Here is a 25,066-nt window from a genome sequence, read left to right as displayed (position 1 = left end):
TTTCTTCCTTCAGCCCCTTGCAATTCCCCAATCTCCCACGAAGTAGGTGATTGGAGAAAGAAGAATGAAGCAAGAAATTATGACAAAGTAAGCAAGAGAACTTACTTCTTTATGTTATTGAATTTGTGCCTTCTCTAGCGAACTGTTTGTCCTCGTGCATGACGATTCACTTGTCTTGAATACGATGCAATGCTAAGTTGCTCTGTTTTATTAATATAGCAATTCATGGCGGATGTCATTTTGGGGAAGGCACCAGTTTTGCTCGGATGGAAAAGCGTTTGTTTATTTGTTTGATCGTGTTGTACTTCCTTTCCGGGTTGCTTATAGAGATAGCCATTAATCTGTTAATATTTCAGGCCAATTAGCGTTGATTGGATGGTGCCTCCGGTTCACGCAACTCTTCCTCCTGATGGAATCTGGCGAACAGGAAGGAGTTACTACTCCGTATGGGGCACTATTTTTGAAATCGATGCAAGGTTTGAGCCCATCAAGCGTCTTGGGGCGGGATCCTACGGTGTGGTCTGCTCCGCGAAAGATGAGAAGACGAAGGAGAATGTCGCGATCAAGAAGATCTCCAATGTGTTTGAAAACCCCACCACTGCTGTCAGGACCCTGAGGGAGATGAAGATTCTCCGGCAAATCAGGCACTTCAATGTGATTTCACTCAAGCATGTGATGGTGCCAAGCCGACCGTCTATGTTCACGGAGGTTTATTTGGTGTTCGAGCTCATGGACACCGACCTGGATCGTGTAATCAAGTCCAGTCAGCTGCTATCTGCTGACCTCGTCAGGTGCTTCGTCTTTCAGATACTATGCGGCCTCCGCTACATTCACTCAGCCAACGTCCTCCACCAAGACCTGAAGCCCAGCAACATCCTCGTCAATTCCAACTGTCATCTGAAGATTGCTGATTTTGGACTTGCAAGAACTGCAGCCCAAGACGACTCAGAGTTCATGACTGGCTATGTCGTCACTCGATGGTATCGTGCACCCGAGGTCCTTCTCGGTTCCTACAACTATGGGCAACCTATCGACGTCTGGTCGGTGGGGTGCATCTTTGCGGAACTTCTCGGGCGAAAACCCATCTTTCCAGGCACCTGCTCCCAGAAACAGTTGCAGCGCATAATCAGAGTGCTAGGCACCCCGAAGCCAGCAGAGCTCGATTTCATCAAAAGTGGGAAGGCCAGAAGATACATCAAGTTACTGCCTTACACTAGAGGAACCCCGCTGTCAACTCTCTTTCCCCTGGCTGACCCTCTGGGATTAGACTTGCTTGCGAAGATGCTAGTATTTGACCCCACGAAGAGGATCACTGCAGCCGAAGCGCTCAAGCACCCTTACCTGGCAGATGTTTACAATCCGAGTCTCGACTGTCCAGCCCAGTCCCCGGTGAAACTTGACCTGGAGGGTGTGAAGAAGAATACGTTAAGGCAACTGATGTGGGACGAGTTGATCTGCTGCCATGATCGCTTTGCACAGCGGCCCACGCCGATAGGTCGTCCAGCTGCCTCAAGAAATGGAAGTTAATCTGTTTAGGCCCAAATTTTATTAGCTTCTGACTATGAAGGACATGTCCGCGTGTATCAGCAACCGGACACAATTTCAAGGATCAAGGAAGGCCCGCAATTTTTTAAGTTCCTCTCTTCTTATCACTTTGTTTCCGGTATTCGGAATAAGAGTATGCAATTATAATTCTGTAGATCGTAGTACGTTTCAAACCATTCCTATGAATAGAATTATGCAGGCAACTTCTTTCTTTGTTGGGATGATAAGGTGATTTTTGAATGAAATTATCTCACTTCAATTTTTACAATAATATGCATCTTTAGTTTCTGTATGATTTTGAATGAATTTATCTTAGCTTAATTTATATAATTTCATAAGAAGAGAGAGGGAGAAGAGATGAGATAAACATCGCGTTAAATGAAACTACATATGTATTCCTATTGCAGGCTTGTCTCGACTATTTGGGTGTCGATTATTCGTCATGGGATATTCATGTTGTCTTATCTCATTAAGAACCGAATTCTCGGTAGTGGCCGTTCTAATTATGCTAACGAAGTTGGTACTTAAGACTAAAATGAAGTTCTCTATAAGCCGATATCTAATCAAAATCATCGGTTAATTATAAACCACCCTCATTATATAAACTTGATGTGGAGAGACTTCGGTGGAACTTCTTCTTCTTATTTGAATTTTTTTCTGAAGTTTTTTTATAGATTCACATGTAATGCACATGACTCTTTCGTCCATTTGGATGGGAATGCTAATGATGGGGGTACATTTGCCCCCCTCACAATAGTTGAGGGGGCAAATGTCCCAGAAATAGAAAGTGCCACGCGCCAATAGTTTTGGGAGGAGAGATGGTATTTTTCCCAGTTGAAAATCGAAATAAGGGTGATAAAATCAAGCAAGAAACCCAAATCCTAAAGATAGATCATGAAGATTTCTAAATAAAATTTAAGTGTCGGTTTAAGAAAAGCTCCCTTCCTATCCAATAAACCTCTCATATCCTGATTATCCCCAATTATACCACTCTTCAATAATAGATAGATAAAGCATATACTGAAGAAAAAATTTGCATCAATGCTATGTTTCTTGGTAAGTAGGTAACTGTCAGCGTCTAATTTGAAGTTACTGAGAAATCAAGAGCGGGCATTTTCTGCGATAATGAAACACGCAAGAAATATCCTACGTGCAGATGTAACAAAGATTACGTCCTTATTCCAGATCATGTGTGCGGAGGAAATATTTGAAACTGGCCGCCAATGCACTCCTTATTTATCTAATTCAACAAATTAAAATAAAATGATATGTCAAATTTACATAATTAATCTTTATCCCGAAATTCGTATTAATTAACTGGAGATTGAAGATATGGGGAATACACATGTTTCCTATTCCGTAATAGCTAATATCTAGCAAGAGCCAATCAGAAATTAGGAAACGTAATTAAGAAAGGACAAATGGAGCGCGGGAGGGAGCAACGGTCATGCGCGTCCATAACAGAAAGATCAGATAACTGCTTGGAACAAAAATCCAAAGATTCATATATAAACCCGAAAACAAAGATTCATTAAATTGCTTAATCCCCACGTCTGCAAGTGCAAACCCAGTTTCGTGAAAGTCGATTCTCTTCAGCCCACTGCATTCCGCGAATTCCCCCACCCCCACGAAGTCGGCAATTTGCAGCAGAGACGAAGAAGACGAAGGATGAAGCAAGAAGCTGCTTGCACCAAGTAAGAATCTATTCATTCATAGGTGCATGCCAATCTGTTGTCCCGAGTGTGATGTAATGCTATCGTCGGTTTTATCTGTTTAGCACTTCGTTTGTTTCGATGTTGGGGAAGAGGCAGCAGTTTTAGTTAGAAAGAAATTGGTCTCTTTGTTTGGTTTGATCGTGCCTTTCATTAATTTACTGGTGGGTTGCTCATATTGAAAACGGATTGTTAATTTTTCAGGCCAAGCAGCCTTGACCGAATGGCACCTCCGATTCAAGGAGCTCTGCCTCCTGATGGAATCCGGCGAAGAGGGAAAAATTACTACTCCGTATGTAACCATGTGTTCGAGATGGATGCCAAATATAAGCCCCTCAAGCCTCTCGGGGCAGGAGCCTACGGCGTGGTCTGCTCTGCTCTTGATAAGAAGACGAACAAGAAGGTTGCCGTCAAGAAGATCTCCAAATTGTTCGAAGACCACACCACCGCTGTCAGGACTCTGAGGGAGATGGCCATTCTCAGGCAAGTCAGGCACGCCAACGTGATCCCCCTCAAGGATGTCATGGTGCCGAGCCTGAAGACGAAATTTAAGGACATTTATTTGGTGTTCGAGCTCATGGACACTGACCTATCTCATATTATCAAGTCAAGTCAGGGACTATCTGCCAATCACGTGAAGTTTATGGTCTTTCAGATACTTTGCGGCCTCTGCTACATTCACTCAGCTAACGTCCTCCACCGAGACCTCAAGCCCAGCAACATCCTCATCAACTCCAACTGTGATCTGAAGATCGGCGATTTTGGACTGGCGAGAACGACAGCCCAAGATGACTCAGAGTTCATGACTGGCTATGTTGTCAGTCGATGGTACCGTGCGCCCGAGGTCCTCCTTGGCTCCTACAACTATGGGCAAGCTATTGACGTCTGGTCGGCTGGGTGCACCTTTGCCGAACTTCTCGGGCGACGCCCCATCTTTCCTGGCACCTGCTCCGAGAACCAGTTGCAGTGCATAATCAGCGTGCTAGGCACCCAGAAGGAAGCAGATCTCGAGTTCATCCAAAGTGCAATGGCGAGGAAATATGTCAAGTCCCTGCCTCATTGTAGAGGAATCCCGCTCTCGAGTCTCTTTCCCCTTGCAGATCCTCTGGAATTGGACTTGCTGGAGAAGATGCTCGTGTTCGACCCCAGGAAGAGGATCACTGCTTCCGAAGCACTCAAGCACCCTTACCTGGAAGACATTTACGATCCGACAGTCGACTGCCCGGCCCAATTCCAGGTGAAGATTGACGTAGAGGAGGGCGTAAAGGAGAAGGTGATGAGGAAATTGATGTGGGACGAGGTGGTCTACAGCCATCCCGAACTCGCTTTGAACCATGGCCCATGCCGATAGGTTGTTTATGCCTCAAGAGAAGTTTGTTTAGGCCCATTTTTTCTTTGCTCCTGACTGTGAGTACACGTCTGCATATATCAGCAGTTGAAGACCTTTCCAAGCACCAGGCTCGGTGCTTAAGGGCGTCCCGCCGAATTTCAAAGAACCTCAATTGTTATAATTACTTTGTTTTCGGTATTTGGAGTAGGAGTAGTGCAATTCTAAGTGTAAATAGTAGTAGCTTTTGAAACCAATCCTCTGAAGGGAATTATGTGTGCGTGTTTATGAGAAGTTGCCTGCAAGTTTTTTCTGATGTCTAGAAATGAGAATCAATTCAAGATGATGCCTTCGGTTGATCAGCTCCTGTCATGCTTCAATATCTTTTGCGGCTTGAAATTATCTTTTGCGGCAACTTGGATCTTGGAATGTGTATATGTTTGTCATTGCTGAACACACCAAAAGTCTCAGCATACAGAGTTAGCTATTGCAATTATTCATCCGGGTGATAATATTTCTTTTGTCTGATCATCTCTCTGAGAAATCAATTGTCAGGCGTTTCAGTATTGACCATTCCGATCATGCAAAGGAAGTTGCTATTTTAGACTGAACGAAGTTTGCAATCGACTTTCTCAAACTGTATAGGCCATCAAAATCATCGATTACTTATAAAGCCACCCCTTAGCTAATGCTATACCTCGTCTCTGAATGTCTGCGAGTTTATGAGAACTTTGGGCATGTTTTATCTGATGTTTATGAATGAGAATTATCTCTGATGTTTGGTCATTCTTTAGAATGTGTTTGTCAATTTCCTAACAGACCAAAAGTCTCAGCAAACAATCAGAAATGCTTTATTAACTTTCAATAAACACAAACATACAACCTCAAACAACCAGGAATTGAAGTATTGAACAGGGCTCTCAAAACGGATTAATTTCTCTTTCGGCAACTCTTTCTTGTCTCGCCCTTTGACCCTGTCTGGGGGGAGATGTTACCCATTCTCATCATCGAGTCTGCAAACTGCGAGAAGAAAGCATATTTGCTCTCAGCATACTTCTTCACGAGCACCAGAGAATCCTTGCTCTCCATAAAGAGTACTTGATCAGAGTTGAGGAGGCCCTTGTAGGACATCAGGTTCTGGAAGTAGCCATTGTCGAAGGCAGTGGGGCTCACGTAGTCCAAAGAAAAGAGGTTGTCGTCCATGCCTGAGCTCGGTCAGCTTGAGCAGAGTCAGTCAGCATATGACTGAGGTGAAGTCAGGCTGGCTATTCCTGGACTGATTGTACAGCCTCTGCCCGAAGCTTGTGCACCTGGCATTCCTGATCGTGTGGCTTCCTGTACATATGATCGATCACTGATTAGGTACCAACAGCAATAACCAAGAAGTAAATTGCATAAAAGCTAGTCCTTAGATGAATGAAGTTGGGATAAAGTAATAGTTACTGGATAATGCGATAAGATCAACGATTTTAAGGCCTTGTCAGTTGAACTTATTCAGGACTGTGGTGAATGTTTCATTCGGGACTGGAATGTCATTGTTGGAGACACTCAGGTTAGCCTTTCTCGAGTCCCTTCTTCCTAGAGGAACCTCCCAGTTCGGTCCACGTGCCTGCAGTATTTGATAACATAACAATTTGTTGTACGATCAGGAGGTTCAATCTTCATGTTTAGGCACGTCTTCTGATACGGTGATTCGGAGCACTTACCAGAACGGTGGAATCTCTGGCAGCCAAAGCAAGAATGTCAGCACAAGACAGAGTGTTCGGGCATTCCTTCTCCAAGGCAGATTTTATCTCGTCAATGACTTCGGAACCTCAAGCTGAGTTTCTATTCGGGTTGGACATCTTCTCGCTAGTCATGTTTTTGGTGCTGTCTAGCAATATCGATGCACCGCATCCCTAACAAAACAAGCACGGGGTCATTCTATATAGATGCTGGAAAACTAAAAAATGTGGATCCTATGATCACCATATTTTGCTAACCTCGACAAAACGGTCATGGAAGTGAAACCAGAGCAAGGAAGCAACCATATGAACTTCTTCTGCCACGGCCTTGGCCCCGACCGAGTTGACTATCTCTTGGGTTCTCGGGCACTCGAAGTGGTAGAACTGTGGGTAAAGGTATCCGGCGCTCATCCTCCCGCAATGACTAGGGGGGAGCAAATGCAAGTATCGAGAGGACAAGGAGAATATTCATATACTTGTTAGCTATTTTATTGAGTCAATCAAAATATATGATGAAAAGCAGATAAAATTTGAAGTAACAATTGAAAATTTTCAGTATTAACTATGGCTTGAATGGATGATGGCTTATATCTCTTTGGTATTTGTAGGGAACTTGCAGAGGGTGGAGACATCTTCTTGTGTGTATCTAAGATAATTAATTCGTAGTATAAAAATGGCGATGAAAGAGAGAAATATTGGGACTAGGACTTACAAAAGATTTAAAGAAATAATTGCAATTTTTTTTATTATAAGAGAGATTATATAATGAAATGAAAATTCTAATAACTAATAAAGGGGCACCTAGTCCGACCGAGTATCGAACTTGCAACCTCTTAGTTATCAAACATGGGCGTGCATCACCTCTACACCCTTTTTGATCAAATAATTGTAATTTTGAGTCAAAATAAAATACACGGTCGGTTTTTGTTAAAGTAAATTTTGGTGTTTTTATGTTTCATTTTGTGCTCTCTTTTTTTTCCTTTTTTATGCACCGTTTAATATTCAAAAATTAATTATTTTTTTTTTAACAAAGAGAGAAGTGAAGAAGACCAAGTCTTTTTTAAGGATGAAAATGTACATCCGAGTTACAAAAAGTAACTCCTCTTTAGGTGACAAGTGGCATTACAAGAGTCATTTTTTTCGTTACCCTCAAAATTTGATACTTATTACTTATATAATTCTTTTTTTTTTTTACTATTTGACTCCTATCGTATTGCTCTTTAAAATTTTTTAATAAATTTTCTTCCTCTTAAAATATGGCTAACAAAATTAGAGTTATCAAAAGTTTCTATCCAATTCTTATCAAATCCGCGTCTCAACGCGAAGAGGAAAAGGCCCACCAATTTCTCATGGGTCTTGATCCCGAGTATGTGCTCCATCCGGTTGAATATCCTCAGCTTGGAACCATTGCCGAACTTCAACAAAATTCGTGCGATGGTGGCTCAAGAAGAGGCCCAGCCCTGGATAGCTAAGAGCAACTTGCTACCAACTCTCCTTGGCCTGCCGAACACTGCCGCACCCTCAAGTCAATCTTTACAACCAGCAGAAGAACACGGCTCCAGGTGGTGGTTCTGGTTCATCGCGGTAGTGATTCGAGGGAGGGAAGAAAAATCAAAATTCAAGTCAAATTGGTTTTCAATCTGCAGGGAAGTATCAATTTGCAGCTCAAAGCTGTATTTTTCGTAATTCAGGCCAGTCTAGTTATTCTCCTAACTACCCATTATCTACCCATTATTTTATTTTTTTTCGGTTGAAACGTAACTACCCATTATTCTCTTCCCTCCTCTCTACATTTTTTCTACTCTCCCCGTCTCTTCCCTCAAAACTGCCGGTCTCTTGCCCATTTTCTCTATGCATCCCACCTTTTTCATTTCAACTTAATTTTATTCACTCATAGTGTAATTAATAAAAATCCTTTGTCATGAAATATCTACATAAAAATAGAAAATTAAGAATAATCGTCGCACTTTTTAGTTATTTTGAAAAATGAGAAAAAGTTATGTCAGTCCGTTTGTAGCACGAATAATTATGACAGTCTGTGCGTAACACGGCTATGTGTTCTGTGTTTCCGTTTGATTGCTGAGAAACAAATCCTTGACCTGATCGGAGCGCTTGCAGAGGCAGTAGTTTACGTTGCATGGAGAAGGAATTAAGCGTACGGGAAGAAGATGAAAAGTGGTCTAGAGATTTTACTATCTGCGGGGCCGCGTGAACATCTGGGATTTAGGCTTTGAAGAAGAAGTTTGGACTGATTAAAATTTTACCAAACGCGGAATTTGTCAAAGGGTTTGTAACACCTTTAAATCCCTCCTCCAAAAACATAAGGTTAAAGACGTTATGCAATTGACTAATGATTTGCTTCTTTACTAAATCATATTTTACTCCATTTAACTCTACTTTACTTTTTCCTTCATTCAATAACACAATCATTACTCTTTTATCATTTTCTTCAATTTAATAATAAATTCTTTCACATATTTTTCTTAATCATTATTACAATTAATATTTTAATACTAAATTATCCAAATTATTCATTATTTTTTTCTCAATTTAACAACACAATCATTATTTTTTTTTATCTTTTTTTTTTAATTTAATAATAATTTCTCTCACATACTTTTTTCTTAACTATAATTACAATCAATTTTTTGATAATAAATTTATTCAATTACTTTTATCTTCATCCCGTGAAATAAAGTATAATTATACGCTACTTCTTTTTCAAATGTCACCCAAATCTCTCTAACAAGTTGAGTTTTACTCCTCGAAATGCATAAAACCTTGGGTAAATTCCAACGGCACCCATATTATTTCGTAAATGGATAAAGACACACCCTCCTTTCAAAATAGAAAACTCACCAACCCTATCTTTGCTGATGTGTCAACTGACTAAGCATTAATATACATTATGATGATGTGACACCTCTCTTTTGCCTAAAAATTTATTTTTAATTTCAAAAATTAAAAAGTTAAAAATAAATTTTGATATTAATAAAAAAGGGATGCAGCGGGGGAGACTAGCAGTGGTGGCTCCTCCACCGGCGTCCACACCAGGGTGAGGTCATTAGAGGCATCGCAGATATCCGACAACCTCACCTGGGGGTGGGTTGTTGGCGAGGGAGCCCCATTGCTATATTCAAACCCTCTCCACCAAAATTATCGAGGAGAGAATGGATAGATTCGGTAATGGGAGCTCCCCCAATGGCGATCCACCCTAGGTGAGGTTGTCGCAGGCATCGCAGACCTCCAAATTTGGAGGGAAGAGAGGGGTAGATCCATCCCGACGATGAGGGCTTCCTCACTGGCGATCCATCCTCGTTGAAGGTTGCAGAGGCATCGCAGGGTGAGTCCACTGTGGGGAGAACCTACCACTAGTTCCCTACTAGTTCATTGCGATGAGGAGACCCCATCGCAGAGGCACCGCTAGTTCCCCGCTAGTTCCCCGCTAGTTCACCCGGTCGGCGATCTATCCTCATTGAGGTTGTGGAGGCATCGCAAGGTGAGTCCACTGTAGGGAGACCCCACCGCTAGTTCCTTACTTACTCTTATTTTTTCTTTTTTGTAGCTTGTCTTTTAGATTGTCCATTTTTCAAAATTTAAAAATAATATTTGAAAATCTCACATCAAGATTACGTCCACACGCAAGTTTTCAAAAAGTCGCCTACCATACACATGTGAGTTATGCAAAAGTATAAAAATCATGAAAAACAAATCTCAAATTTTTTTTTTCCCTCAATTATCTGTTCTACCTATATTGCTTATGAATTTCCCACACTTCGAGGTTAGAGAGGCAGTTTCCTTTGCCCTTGAGCACCAATTCTTTGAGATTTTTTTTTTTGGGAAAATTTCTTTTGTTATCTATAGTGCGACTTTTTGAGTCAGATGGAGTTTGTACCTGCCTCAGTTTTCAAAAGTAACAGGACGTGGCTTTTGTCTAATTTCGACCAGTTCTTTATCCATCCAGAGGCCGCACCATTTGATTTTGGTTCATTATCATTCTTTCATCATCTTATTTCCTTTGTATATGACTATATGTACCGCCTAGCAAAAAAAGTATATGACTAAATGTACCAGTCTCTGAATTATACCAAGCTTTTCACCAAGTCGTGTTGTGAGTACCAGTATGTCTACTTTGCGTTAAGTACTTGGATAATAATGACAATGTTATGAAAGATTGTTGTGATTCCTAGAGCCTTTGATATTCATATATATATATATACTGTTTTTTTATGCATAATCTTTAAAACTTTGAATTTTTTAAAGGTTATATCAAATTATCTTTTTTATGTAGTTTTTTCTCATCTTATTTGTGAAATTAAATTTTTAATACACTTAATATCTAATAGTACCATGTTATTGATTGTTAATTACTATCTTCAATAATTGATAACACATAATTTTTATATTAAATTTAGAGAAAAAGAGTCCACGTTCTATCCCATGCTCCATGGCTAGTTGTGTATATTATATGTCCTAGTTAACTGCTCCATCAGTGAAAATGGGGATGCTGAGTTTCCTATTGTTGAAAGCAGGAGTACGCTGTCTATTTACAAAACTCTAGGGCTGTCTTTGTAATTTTCGGTATCAACCCTGATATATAGAAACTTAATTTCGAACCCGACTTATTCAATCGAACTGGATCGAAAATAAGAAAATAGTAGCTCTAGCTTTTCTGTTTAGTCTTTCTTCACTTCTTCTTCGCTATATCTCTCGTTGCAACTTCGACTCTGAGTCTCTGCTGCTTCCCGGCTTCGATTACGCCACTCATCGCTGCTGAGACTTATAGCAACCACCCGGCGTCGATCCACCCTGACGATCTCTTCCGACATCGACGAGCACCATTGCATCAGTAGGTGCCAGCCACAGAGTTACCTTTCCCCCATCCCTTTCTTGACCACCTTCGACTTGACTTCAAGTCGGGGGCTACTGCACGCACCATCAGGCGTGTCCTGCTCTTACCTTTGATTTCCTGAGAAAGTCGATTCCTCCCTCTCTGCGTTGGCTGAAAATTCAGAAATTGCTCAGTTGATTGGTTTTGTGTTGATATATATTTAAGTGTTCGATTTTGTCATGGGTCGTGAAGTGTTATCCAAAGGGCCAGGAGGTTCGAGGCCTAAGCCTGATGATAGCAAGTGTGTTCTTTCAAATGAGGAAGAAAGAAGAACAGCACCTGCCACGCTTCGAGCCGGAGCACCGTGGTCCTTGTCCCATGGGCACAAAAGGAAAGGAAGACCCACAACCATGGAGCGAAAATCGCACAAACTTCATAAGAAAACCATGAAGTTTCTTTACTACCAACTGGCGTGTAACCGAGGATATGAGGGGATTTGGAGGAAGCTGTTTGCGAAGCTCCAGCTCGAAATGGCTGAGTTTCCAGTCCACCCTCCTTTCTCTGAGGAAGAAGAGGATGACAAAGGAAATGAATCCGAGCACAACCTTCACGAGAAAGTCACAAAGGCTCTCGACTATGAAGCTGCTTATAACCGAGCATGAAGAGAATTGGAGGAGGCCGTCCGCAAAGCTCCAGTTCGAAATGGCTGCATTTCCAGTCCACCGTACTTTCTCTTAGGAAGAGGATGTCGAAGGAATCGAATCCGAGCGCAAACTAAACAAGAGACAAACGGCGGCTCTCAAGTACCAAGTGGCATGGAACCGAGCAGCTGAGCAGAATTTAAGGAGGCTGTTCGCAAAGCCCCAGCCTAATTTCTCAGAGGAAGAAAATGATGAGGATGAGGAAGAGGAAGAGGAAGAGCATTGATGAAAGAAACGAATCCAAGGAGTTGTAGGAAGAAAAGTCGCAAAATTCATGCTGATGTAATCTCAACTGATCACTGACAATGTTTTAAGTTAATTTTGGGAGTGGTAGAGCTGGTGTTATCATTGTGTTTGAGTTTGTGTATGCTGACTCGTTTTGTTTCGATTTCAGTTTTTCTGGTTCTCTCTTGTTCTCAAATTTCAGTATGTTTGAATTAGAATTTAGGAAGAAGTTTTAGAGCAAGTCATTGTTGCCGAAGACTACGGCCGGATTATCGAGGAAAATGATAGAGCTCAAGAAGACCTTGGTTTACACTGAAAGCTTCCTTCATCTCTTGAAACTCTCACAATTTCCTTTTGTTTTTTTTTTTGTCTAAGATGATTTTTCCCATGTTTTCTCGTCTCTAAGATTGCAATTGAACCCAGCATACAGTAAATTTGATCTCCTCTCATGATGTAATGAGACTGTTATTTCAATATATTTAGTCAATTGTCTGCTCTTAATACTTGCAACTGTCTCCTTACAAATTATTTATTTTTAATCGTCTAAATGAACTTGGAAAAGGAGTGTAGATGTAATTGATTAGGCTGAGTTTAGATATTTCTGCCGACGCAATTTATGAGGATAATGGCGTTAGAAGTTTCAATCATGTAGCTCCTCGACTCAATGCTATTCTCAAACAAATGCTAAATTCAAGATTATGTTTTTCCCATTTGATATTTTGGAAGGCCATAATAATCAATCTTATCAGTTTCCTTTAATTTTCTTTAGGTAATGCCCGGTAATTTGCAATTAATCAACACGTTTAGATTGCTCAATTCACTTAGCCCCTGTCCCAAATTTATTGTATTCATTCAACCTCATGTCACATGAGACCATTTTGCAGTAATGAACATTAGCAATCCAGGGTGCAATTTCCTATCGGTAGATATATCTACCCAAAGGATCCGAGAATCTTTATACCTTAAATATCCATGCTCCGCATAAGATTATTTTACATAGCTTTTCATTAATGAAAAAATGAATAGCACAGTTCACTCGACATTCAAGTATTCTGCACGGAATAGTTTTATTGTCGCTGCCTGCCCCAAACAGATAAATATGTGCAAGAAGCTGAACTCACCGCTGTGATGACCAATTGGATGTGATCGTTTAATATTCACTGCCATTATTATTCCTTAATCTTAGACGCATACAAGCAGAGGCGGCTGCACACTGAGCTGTGGTCTCGTCATCAGATGATTATGGGGGTCGGTTTTATAAAGCCAGTGTCATGAGTGAAGCTTCACAGCTTTGCAATAGCTGATGAAGGCAAATTTGACGGCCTCGGTGGGAGCTTCAGCTCTTCCCACTCTTCATCATTGACCTTTGTAAAGTAGTGGTCCACCATCTCATCACTTACAAGCTCTAATCTCGAAGGCTCCCACTGCATCAGAAAACAGTAAGGATAAACAGAAGTTCACACATGAGAAGCATTATACAAATGATGGTACAAGGAAATTATCATAAGCATCATTTATCAAACCTTCGGGTTCTTGTCCTTGTCCAAGAGTATAGCCCTGCAACCCTGGAGAGAAATAGATCATTTCTCAGTGTATGTCCTACCGCAGCATGATATTATGATATCTTGTGATGAGATAAAGAAACCTCGACGAAATCCTTGCTGACTTGTCCGCGCATGACATGGCAAACCATTCTGTACTCGCGAATTAGGCACTGTCCGACTCCTTGCAGTCTTCCTTCCCTTATCTGAAAAGAAAGATCAGAAGCATCAAGGTAATGACCATTAAACATACATGACATATAGGTCCCCGGACTAAAGAAGAAAGAAAAGCAGGTAGCCCCCGTGGAGAAAAAGAGATAAAATCAGAATTGGAATGCTCTCAGCATAAGGAATAAATAAAACCCTTTTATAATGGGGAGTGAGCAACTAAAGTCAAGCTACTCTAATTTTCATTTCAGATAGGGACCATTTAACTGGACCAGATGAGGAGGTCCTGCATCGATGTGGCATTCTTCAAAGGAGCAAACATCATCATCTTTAGCCACCTCGATGAAGTATAAAAGAGAAAAAGATACTTACCGATCTGAGGGTAATTTTAAGGCTTGTTGGGGACGCCTTCTTCAACGATTCAATGGCGGCAAAGATCCAATCATCTTTCCTACCCGTGGCCTCTCTCTCCTACAAAAGGAGAAGAAACTCAATCTAATAAATGGCTGCAGGTTATAATACTTCAGATTCCGGGAATGGACTGAATGCTATGAAAAACTTACAAGAGCAGATACAATTTCCTCTACAGTTCTTCGTGAGAAACACCTATCAATTACGTCCAACCTGTACATAGCATAGTTCATTAATGAACATTACAGTGGACAATTTGCTAAAATCAGGGAGTATTGGCAGGGACCATTAAGTGCTGGTATTGTTCCAGAAATGATAGATGACAATAGCACGTGTAAAGTTTCAGCGGGCCTCCAATTAGACAAGCCCTTGTCCAACCCAAAAAACTTAAGTTAACAACAAAATAAACACTATGACACACAAAATTACAGTTGAGCCTAATGCAGATGGGTCCATGTCCAAACACTGATACTACGGGGAACACCATCTACTTGGATACCCAAATATTTTTTCGTAATAGCCCATTGTGGAACTTCACCTTAACAGACTGTTATCCTAGCCTATATATATATATATAAAAACAAAATAAAAAAAAATAACAAAACAAAACACAACTCATAAGTTCTATAAAAAGAGAAGCATTGCCAATCAGAGATAAGATATTCTCAGGGGACACGAACTATTATGACCCATCAATATTATCTGAAGGTAAAGAGCGGTGACGAACTAGTCTCTATTCACTAAATAATTTCACTGGTACATCAGTTAGATACTGAAATTTCATGATTGCTACGTAGCTTATGCTGGAACACTAAACAAGAAGAAATCGGAAGTGCAGCATTTAGAATATATATTACGTAATCAAAGACTAATTGCCTCTCTAGGAAGCATTAACTATCAACTTAACACCCTGGGTTTCTCCCCTTTTCTACAGAGTACATAAAAGCAAGGGGATTGTCTTAATCAGTTCCTTCGACTTTTAAGTCATCCCTCAATTTCCATCCTTTCAATTGAAAATGTATACGATGCATCCATTGATGAATTGGAGTTCTAATTAATAAGTTCAAGCAGCTCCAATCATGCGTGGACAAGCCCACATAGCCTTCATTCCATGGATACTAATAAAGATGGTCGTTAGATACAATAAAGGATCTTGTTGCTCGACACACTTTAACAATGCCATGCAAAAGTACCTAGACAGGATGAGGAAAATCATAAATTTGGTACCAGCAGCTGACCTCTTATATGCACTGTGCTCTTTCAATTTAGGAAGCTCAGAGTGTTCTTGAATTGTTGCTGAAATGAAGGCTGGATCAGTTGAAGCTACCTTCAAAAGAGCAGCTTCCAGCAATGGCAACCTCTGCTCGTCACTCGAAGATTGATAAAGGCTAATTAATATCAATTTAGTGACATAGGAAAGCGAACATATCTAGCAAATGCCTTACTTAAAGCAAAAACAGTGAGACCTATTCTCTGATTTGTGAGACACATCTGATATCAAAAGTCTGAAACCCAGGGAGCACAACTTCAAGTTTTCTTTCATTATCTCATACAGGCTCTTTCTCTATTTGGTATATAGCTCAAAGATTAAAAAGTTGGACCAACTTTCTCATTATGCGACAAAAGAGGTTCTTGTTGGCAGAAGTGAATCTTAACAAAACAAATGGCCTATTAGAATGAGATTCTGTTTTAAAAAGATTCTCATAATTCTAAAAGGGTTATGGAACAAATCGTCAAGACATCACAGCAGCTTATGTAAACTCTATGTAAAGCTGGGAGTAAAATAGACAGATGGGCTGATGTACTTAGAGTAGGCTATCTTAAATATTAAATCCTGCTATGAACTCCCCCATGAAAAGCTCATTTTCCTTGTACATTAGAAATAACACCAGGAAAGGAAGAGATAACTCTCCCACAAGCACAATTATTCCTTAATTTGTCTAGGATTCACCATATGAAGATTGACTGACTTCTGAAAATGCAAAACAATACCTTTGCGGGCACGAAATGAGTTGCAAGGCCACATGCAAGCATTTCAGCACCATCCATTCTAGCACCAGTAAGACCAACATACTCTCCTGACACCAGAAGGGTCAAATTTCATACACAATTTATGTAATTACAAAAGCGAGGAAGAAATCCAATTGTAGAAAGATTGAGTAAACATAAGTTTTAACTGCAAGAGAGTAACAATAAATGGTAAAATAAATATCTTGCCAGCAGGTGACTGATTATACTTGGGATGAATACCTACTTTCACGGGTTTATTGCATCAAATACTAAAACTTTGTCACAAATATCGTATTTACCCAATTCCTCAACCTCAAGACTTAAGGCTCAGAATATTGAGTTCCTCAAATGCACTGATCTGTCTTTATAATAGTAATAATAAAAACCCAAAAATTTAATAGTAATAATAAAAAAACAAAAATTTAATACATCAAGACATAACTTGTCGCTGAGATACCTATTATTCAATTTGAATGCAGCCATGAAATTTTCTCTGAAAATGTGTCACTTATATTTGATTCACATTTTATCAATAAGTCTGCAGTTCTAATGTGTAGGAGCTCAAAATCTAGCAGAAATATATGTCAAGTAATCTAGTTACATCGTTTAATTATTATTAGCACACCTAGTAATTTGGTAATATGTTATAAAAATTGAGGTCTTTCCAACTCAATTAGAGTAGTTTAGTCAATTTGACTGGTTTTGCCTCAAATGGTTATACTCCTACTCAAAAGGACCTTCACACTTTCTCAGGCAAAGCTTGTAAATGAATGCTCATTTACATTTTAAATAATAATAAATTATAATCACGTCTTTATTCCACAGAAACTTAATTCCTTAGTTCTTCAGGCAAATACAAGAATCACAGAGATGCATTACTCGAGATCTACATTACCAAAGAATCCAGGGAGCCTGGACAGAAAATACGAGGCGCCTATATCTGGGAAGAGCCCAAGACCTGTTTCTGGCATGGCAAAAACCTGCAGGAGGATAAATGTATATATAAAAGCGAGAGTTAATTAATAACTCTGCTACTGCATTTTAATTAAGGGAAAAAATGGAGGAAAGAATCCCACCATCAGTCTTCACTCAACAGAACATACATATCAATTGTTTTTTATGAGTAGACATGAGTCGACACAGATATTATAAGCTAGATCCATCTCTCTAACTATAATCCTAGAATACAACAAGCCCAACCCCATATCAAATTAATAATAAAAAATAAAGAACCGTCAGCATGTAGAGGTTGTAAAGATCGTCTACCTTCCTGTGCCAGCTCATCTTGACTTATATTAGACCTAGTAATATCTATTGTAAGATCCACTTACATGTTAAGAAATTTAGATAAACCCGATGAGGCAATTTAGTAAACAATAGGGGCCACAATTTAGAAAAAATTTAGCATTGTCGTGATATGCTGGGAAAAGATGTGAAAGTTGGCAGCTGAACTTCGAGTTTCCATCAATGAGATATTCCTCTTCAGTTGGTTCATTTCAATGAGGAAAAGAAACTTACAGTCTATCCAGTAGAGTGGAATGAAAGGAAATGTAGACCCCAACATAATTTGTATGTTATTTTGATTCCACTCCATTCCTTGATATTGTATAAATGGAATTTCAGAATTTAAAATAGAAAGCAGAAAAAAAGAAATACCGAATTTTCTGTTGCAATGCGAAATCTTCCATGTACTGAACAACCAGCGCCACCTCCCATGACAATTCCATTCAAGATTGATACCTTTGGTCACATGGGCACAACATATCAGAGCGGAATACCAAGCAATCAACACAAACAGAATGTCCGCAAGAAAATAATTGAATTTAGATAGTTTACTTATTCAATATTATACACACACACACACACACACACACACACACTACCTGGGGTTTACTATATGTCGCCATCAGATAGTTTAAGGTGAATTCCTTCCGGAAAAACTCTGCGCCTAGCTTCCATTTACCTAACAGATTCAAATAGGTATAAGCATTGACTCTGGATAATCATCCTTTACATCCAAAAAATTAAAACATTGACTCTCTTATGTTCTCCACAATCACAATAATGGTAAAACCAATTCCACATGCATCAGCAGGATTTAGCAAAAGAGAAAAAATTCAGATATTAAAATCTTCCACAAGAATAAGAGTCTTTTATCCTAGGCCTAGCTTTGACCTTTTTGGACTGTTCAAGGAAATCATTTGTAATAAACATGCTCAATACCTTCCCTAATATCACGAACCACAGCTGCAACATCACCACCAGCACAAAAAGCTCTTCCTTTACCCTAAACATGAAGCAAAATATAAGGTAACTCAGAAGTACTACACACTTCAAAATTCAAAAAGTAGACTATCCAAATGTTTAGTAATGTCAAACAAAAAAAAATACTAATCTCATGAAAATACAATGCGTTTGGATTTAGATTATTAAGTGATTTTTCATTAAATTTGGCTCTTTAATCCTCACCTCAACCTCTTACTCTCTCTCTTCCCCATTTTATTATTCTTTACAATTATTTCCAGACTAACTTTTAAGCAACTGCCATTGTGAACGCTTTAACAGCAAAACATAGGCGAACTAGACCCCCTTTATAATTCTTTACAACTATTTCTGGACTAATTTTTAAGATTTAAAACTGTGGAGATTTAACAACCTAGGCAAACTAGAAGAATACAATGAAAGGATACATTTGTGCTGAAGAGCTGATTAATAGGATTGTTCAAAAAGTATGAGCAACACACACGCTGAAAATAGTCATTCCTCATGCCCTTTTCATCTCCTGTTCTAATATCTTTGACTGACAAAGTAAGATAACACAGTTCTCTTGCATTTCATATGTAAAAGTAGATGTGCATATATATACACATTATATGTATATATAATCTAAGACAAAGAGAACATAAAAAGGCTTCTACAGAACCTATTAATGAAGCTATATCTCTGATATAGAGTTAAGAAAAATGAAAAAATGAACAAATGAAAAGGCTAACACATATTAATTTTAGAGTTAAAAGCAACACTACTACGTGTACACCATCTAACTGCACAATATAACAATGTGCTTTCTTTGCTAGTACAGACAAAAAGCGTCAAAACCCTAAAACCCACGGTGTGGTTGCCGGCAACAACTTTTTGCTTTTTTTATCAACCTCGCAAGTTTTGAGTGGTAAAAGTATGATGAATGTAATCTATCTCACACTGCAAGTACACAATTACACAATTTCACTAGTGCTTATAAAATTGATGGTCCAGCCAACACTAAAAACCAAACAAATTACCCCCGTAGAATGTACTCAGAAATCATAAGCATCAGGTCAAGAACATGTACCAAGCATCAGTTGGTTCTAAACCTAAATCCAGAGTTGCTAATCCCAAGTCTCACCAATGACAACAAGAAGGGAAGTTTGAAATAAAAGTACCAGATCTTCTCCAACATCTTAATACATACAAGATAGACCATACACACGCTACAAGGGAAGTACCTTAAGAATAATCAGCTTCACAGCAGCACCTTTCTCATAGGCAAGAAAGAGATCCAAAAGCTGAGATATCTGGAATCAATATGAAGAATTAACCCAATGCATGGCAATCACAAAATAGCAAGTTTATAGTCAGGATCTAACCAACTCGGACTACTAAGATAAGCCACAAATGAACTAATCAAATAAAGAAACTAGTAAGATATTGTGAAACAAAAAATGAGTTAAGTCACCTAAAGTCAAATGGGGGCAGCATTCACATTAAAAGGTCATGAATATTAGTCTGCAAAAGCAATAATAATGTGTCTCATACTCCTCATACATGACCTCGCATAAATAATTTATTTAATAACATTCCAATGAACCTCCACGGCATCTTTAAAAAAAAAATGATACAGAGTTTTGGCAAGTATAGAACTAAAATAAAAGAATGAACAGCACTACAGAGAACCCTTTGGTACCTAATCTCATAGAAAAGCTACAGAGAATCTTAGCAATTTCATAAGCAAGCTGGGAGATTCTCTGTCTGGTATGGTGGTACCTACATAGGCAAGCAGGCAGACTATATCTGTACATATTGACACCCTCCTTGAAATAATCTGCTAAACTCTTCCATAAGATAAATTGTTCAAACCCATATTCTGCACTCTATAGATGGATAAACTAATGAATCAAGCAACCTATATAAAGCAGAATAATTATGGTCAAGCCTTGGGTAAAGAGACCGGGAACAATACTACTCGTGGGCTATTATATAGTATAATTTCCCACAATCAAAAGAAAGAATCCCACAACAAACAGCTGTTACATTCTAATTTGAATTACATTGATCAAGTAAAATTTCGAGACTAGGGGTATGCCCCAAGGATTGCAGCTGCTGAAAGCCTCGGCTGTAATTCCTCGGTTTCACCAAGCCAAAGAAACAGAAAACCAGACAACGGGCGAACACGAAATCAAGAGTAAACAGCTGAAAAGGAGAAGAACCGTCCTCAAAAGGCATTCACGTCATTCATTTTCGTATGCAGAATTGATATACACACCATATGAAAGGATAGTGCATTGAGCTGCTTGGTCCTATTCAGCGTCAGAGTTCTCACAAATGCCTTCTCTTCCACCAAAACCTACACAGGGCATCCCCAACAAATCAACGGGAAGAAGCGCAAAATTTAATATACTCAAGACATGCGTAATGATAGCAGACAGAACAGCATCAAACCGAAGCGAAATTGGGAGAAACCAAACAAATCTCGCTCATTTAAGTTGAGGGAGCTCCGCAAATGGACAGAGCTCATAGACGGATTTGGGGTTTGCAAAAGCAATTAGGACATCAAAGACATAACAACGGTAGCAGACTTTCAATTGATAGATTCAAACCTGATCATCGTCTTCTCCAGAAGGGTAGGAAGAAGAAGAGGAAGCCATGGTTTCTTTGTTGATCGACTGCTGCTTACTCTTTTCGAGTCTTTAATTGATGAGCACAGCGAACCGTAGCAGTTCTATTTGGACACGGAACGGAAGTTTTAGGGGAAAATCGAATTTAAACCGGGGACAGAGCCACTCAAGCCTTGTGGGGGATAATTGCCCATCGATTTATTTAAACAAAAAAAAAAAAAACATTTAGCCCATGCATTGCGTGGACGCTTGCATTTTTATCTTTCTAATTTGATTTGTAGCTTAAATTGACAGAACTCTTTTCGATAATAAATGAAAGTAAAACATGCATAACTTGTTAAATCATAAGACTCAATTCTTAACAATAGAGAAATGGAACCTGATAATTACCACAATTCTAATTTGACTTATACAACTCTATTTATACCCATTTTCTGCACCTCGCGGTAAATGCAAATTACGATGTGTAAAACCCATGAGACCTATTAGATGTGGCCCGCGATTGAAGTCCAAAAATCGACCCGACCTAAAACACGGCAACATTCGACTAGAATAGCCTTGAATTGAATGGGTTAGTGATGCAATGATGAAAACTACCGATTATCTCCAAGCAAGAGGCCAGCACGAACCTAGACATCTCTTGGAAAGTGGTGGATTTGGCAACACCCATGGGCGTACACTCCAAGATGGAATGAGAATTCTTTCATGAAGAGGAATATTTGAAGTTCCCATATTGCAAATGAGACACATATGGCAAGATATATTGGCTTTATTCGAGCATAAGGCAAGATATGAAAATAAGAAGATGGACATGCTGCCCAAGAAAGAGATGAATGTGCTGCCAATTAGAAATAAGTAGAGAATTGTTCTCCAAGAATACTAGGATTATATTTTTCCTTTCATTAGGCTACTTTTGCTAGCAATAAGAGGTAGAGTATTTTTCTAGTTAGGAAAATTACTCTTATCCTTCAATGTTATTCCATATTCGATATCTCGGTCTTGATTTTAGATTAAGGCCTATAAGTATCTATTCGGTCTAACATTGTAACCCTCTTTCGGCACATCAAACAAACACGTTTTAACTTTTCCTATCTTTACTTTTATCACACCGCACTTTCAATATCTAAATTCCTCGCAGACTTTATCTTGCATGTACTAAACCGCTTTTCAGAGCAACCCCATCGACCTTCCTGAGTCACCCTATCGCCAATCCGCAACGGCTAGTAGCACCAACCAACCACCTGGTACAATGGTAGCAATAACCAGTACAACGGCTGCAACAGCATCAACCGGCTGCAATCAATTAGCCGATGAAATAGCCGATCGCGGTGAGTCAGCTACACATCAACAAGGGCAGATACAACACGTGCCGCGGTGAGACCTGATATTTTTTTTTATTTCAAATAGTTTATATATATATACATACACTTACTTACATGTTATATAAGTGTGTATATGTGAGATTCGAATATTTTTTATGCCAAATAGTACACATGCTCGTACACGTATATATATATGCTATTTTATATATATGTTGCTGAAAAAAGAAAAGAAAAAAAAACAAAAGAAAAGAAAAGAAAAAGGATGGAGCCATGGGCTGCACGTGGCCCAAACTCTTCCCCCATTTCCACCGCCTTTCATTTCATCTCACCTGTTCTTTCTTTATTTTCTTTTCATTTTGTGCTCTGTTTTGGAGCTGTGAAAGTCGAAGGACAACAGAGCACGAGAGAAAAAGAGAGAGAGAGAGAGTATGAAATCGAGATAGAGCAAAGGGAATCGGAAGAAGATGGAGCACAAAGGAAGAACGTGAGCTCGATTGAGAGTTCAGATTGGGGTTTATGGAAGAGAAGGAAGGTTCTGGTTGGAGCAAAGGAAACAGAGGAGGAGCTAAATTTTCGGGTAAAAATTTAAGTGGATTTTTATTTTATAAGGATTAATTGCAATTGTTGCTATTGTCTTCTCAAACAAACCGCTAGGATAGTATAAGATTCTGCTCCATGAGGTTTATGCTTCCATTCTTAATATTTGGCTACTAAGCTTTCAATTTTCTGTACACATGTCTAGTGTTAAGGTTCTTATCAATGTCATTGTGATTATTTTGTGGTGATATAAAAATAGTAAGGGAAGGAGGTTTGCTCAAACTGTATTCTCTTTTGATTCTGTTCATTTCAGTGTTAAGGTTTTGACTTAGCTTACGATCACTATAGTAGCAATGAATTGTGGTGTAACTAATTACTGTGCATGCCTTTACCATTTTGTAGTGCAAGTTTTGTGAGAGAGAGGGTGCAGTGACCATGGTTCCAGGTAGAGGTCTGTGATAGTCGAATTCTATTAAAATTAAGACCATTATGTTACGGTGATATGTGTAGGTATAGCTGAGCTCAATTAATATTTGTATGAATTGCTTTATTGAAGGATGAGTGGTTTGGGTCAAAATTCCAAAACATATGGCTGATTTATCATATATCTATTTAGATTATCGACGCATTGGGTACAGGTTACTGAGTTTAGAGTTTTGAGGACACATTTTATTCAATTGTGTCTTTTCCTTGGTGAATTGAGGAGGCCGACATAGTCGAATTGTTAAATTGGGGAAATTAAAAGGGGAATTTAAATCAGAACTTTTGAATCAAGTGTTTATTGTGAAAAAAAAATGATGTTGTTAGGCGTTACTTCTGATTTCCTTGTATTACTAGTCATTGGCTTCTATGAATATACTTGAATTGAACTTGGAGAGATCAACTTATTAAATGATGATACGATATGTTGTTGTAAGAGAGGTTTCCCTAGAATTTTATATAAGTAGTGTTCGGTAAAAGTTGGAGGATGTAGAAGAGGTTATGTTTTCATTAATTATTTCACATTGATGGATGAACGGAGGGATAATAAAGCTAGATCGAGTATGGAAGCGTTAATGTTGGTTTTTCTTTTGGAAAGAAGAAAAAATCTAATATCACCAGTATGCATACTTAAACTATTATATTGTGTGTTATCTGATTTTTATGCTTATAATTAATAGGGCTCATGGAGACTGAGCTTTGCACCTCGAAGAATTGACCCAATGAAATATTTTTGGATATTCAGTTACTACTTTATTCCATTGTGAAATGATATATATATATATATATGTATATGTATGTACGATATGTGAATACTCCATTCTCTTGTGAAATCGTGTGTTATAATTATAGAAATTATTTAAGATGAATGTAGGGGTAGTTAGATTAAGGAATTGGTATTGCTATGTTGTGTGAACGGATATGAGCAATATGGCCTTTGTGATTCACCTTAACTTGGAATATGCAGTGTGATTGAGTATGTGGATCGTGTAAGAAATATATGATGATAATGTGATTCAATTGGGAATATGATGGGAATTGTATTTGTGTATACGGAAGTTGTGATAATTTGGGAATAAGAATTTGGTGTGGGTTTATGATGTGTGATGGCCTAGTTGCAACTGATTATGTTTGTGATTGTTGTTTGACTATAGCCATGGGACCGTTGGACCGGCGGATTACAAAATGGGCCAGATCGCTGTGCGCACCCGAATTTCGTCTCGTCGAGGCACGCATGCGCGCGCCTAAATACAACGCGGCTTGGGAGTGTCCACCTTCCCAGGGACGCACGACGGACGCACGTGAGAAGGAGTCGCCACTTGCCATTTTACAACCCGAAGGTCGAGGGCCGGCAAGTTACCCGGGTCTAGGGGTATGGGATACACCTAGTATGTTAAGGCAATGGTCTGTACGGAACCGGAAATTCCGAATTCGGGGGTTCTATTACGTGTGGGCCTATATCCCACACGCCCTTTCGGTACTCTAACTTGCTAGGCTTGTCATTTTATTTATTTACTGCATGATTAAGTTTCGCTCATCTTACGCGTTTTGACACCGTAAATTCGAAGAAACACTCCGACCGTCCGCTCTCCGACCGGGATTCTTATAAGAATAAACGTACAACATAAATCCTTACATTGTCCTCTCAAATAAATAAA

At 39.1% G+C, this 25,066-nt stretch overlaps 3 protein-coding genes and 1 pseudogene across 3 annotated transcripts; 2 read left to right on the top strand and 2 right to left on the bottom strand.

The window, feature by feature from the left end:
• The first annotated feature begins 375 nt into the window (after nt 1-375).
• On the top strand, nt 376-1,527 carry LOC116204209 (mitogen-activated protein kinase 7-like). The gene has a single exon (XM_031536286.1). It carries the CDS (start codon nt 376-378, stop codon nt 1,525-1,527), a length of 1,152 nt encoding a protein of 383 aa, XP_031392146.1.
• Nucleotides 1,528-3,480: 1,953 nt separating this feature from the next.
• LOC116205621 (mitogen-activated protein kinase 7-like) lies at nt 3,481-4,614 on the top strand. The gene has a single exon (XM_031538254.1). The coding sequence runs from the start codon at nt 3,481-3,483 to the stop codon at nt 4,606-4,608; it is 1,128 nt and encodes a 375-aa protein (XP_031394114.1). The 3' UTR covers nt 4,609-4,614.
• Nucleotides 4,615-5,514: 900 nt separating this feature from the next.
• On the bottom strand, nt 5,515-6,780 carry LOC116204208 (annotated as a pseudogene).
• Nucleotides 6,781-12,967: 6,187 nt separating this feature from the next.
• LOC116204594 (3-hydroxyisobutyryl-CoA hydrolase 1) lies at nt 12,968-21,211 on the bottom strand. The gene is made up of 14 exons (XM_031536751.1): nt 21,052-21,211; nt 20,718-20,798; nt 19,681-19,749; nt 18,419-18,482; nt 18,079-18,158; nt 17,852-17,935; nt 17,091-17,175; nt 16,178-16,263; nt 15,424-15,545; nt 14,338-14,398; nt 14,147-14,245; nt 13,711-13,812; nt 13,589-13,630; nt 12,968-13,489 (listed from the first exon to the last, which is right to left on the bottom strand). Exons 1-14 carry the CDS (start codon nt 21,097-21,099, stop codon nt 13,349-13,351), a joined length of 1,164 nt encoding a protein of 387 aa, XP_031392611.1. The 5' UTR covers nt 21,100-21,211; the 3' UTR covers nt 12,968-13,348.
• Nucleotides 21,212-25,066: the final 3,855 nt, after the last annotated feature.

Source organism: Punica granatum, chromosome 4 (assembly GCF_007655135.1).
Source record: "Punica granatum isolate Tunisia-2019 chromosome 4, ASM765513v2, whole genome shotgun sequence".
Lineage (NCBI taxonomy): Eukaryota > Viridiplantae > Streptophyta > Magnoliopsida > Myrtales > Lythraceae > Punica > Punica granatum.
The sequence above is the reverse complement of the archived record's forward strand: the minus strand, read 5'-3'. Positions and strand labels throughout refer to the sequence as shown.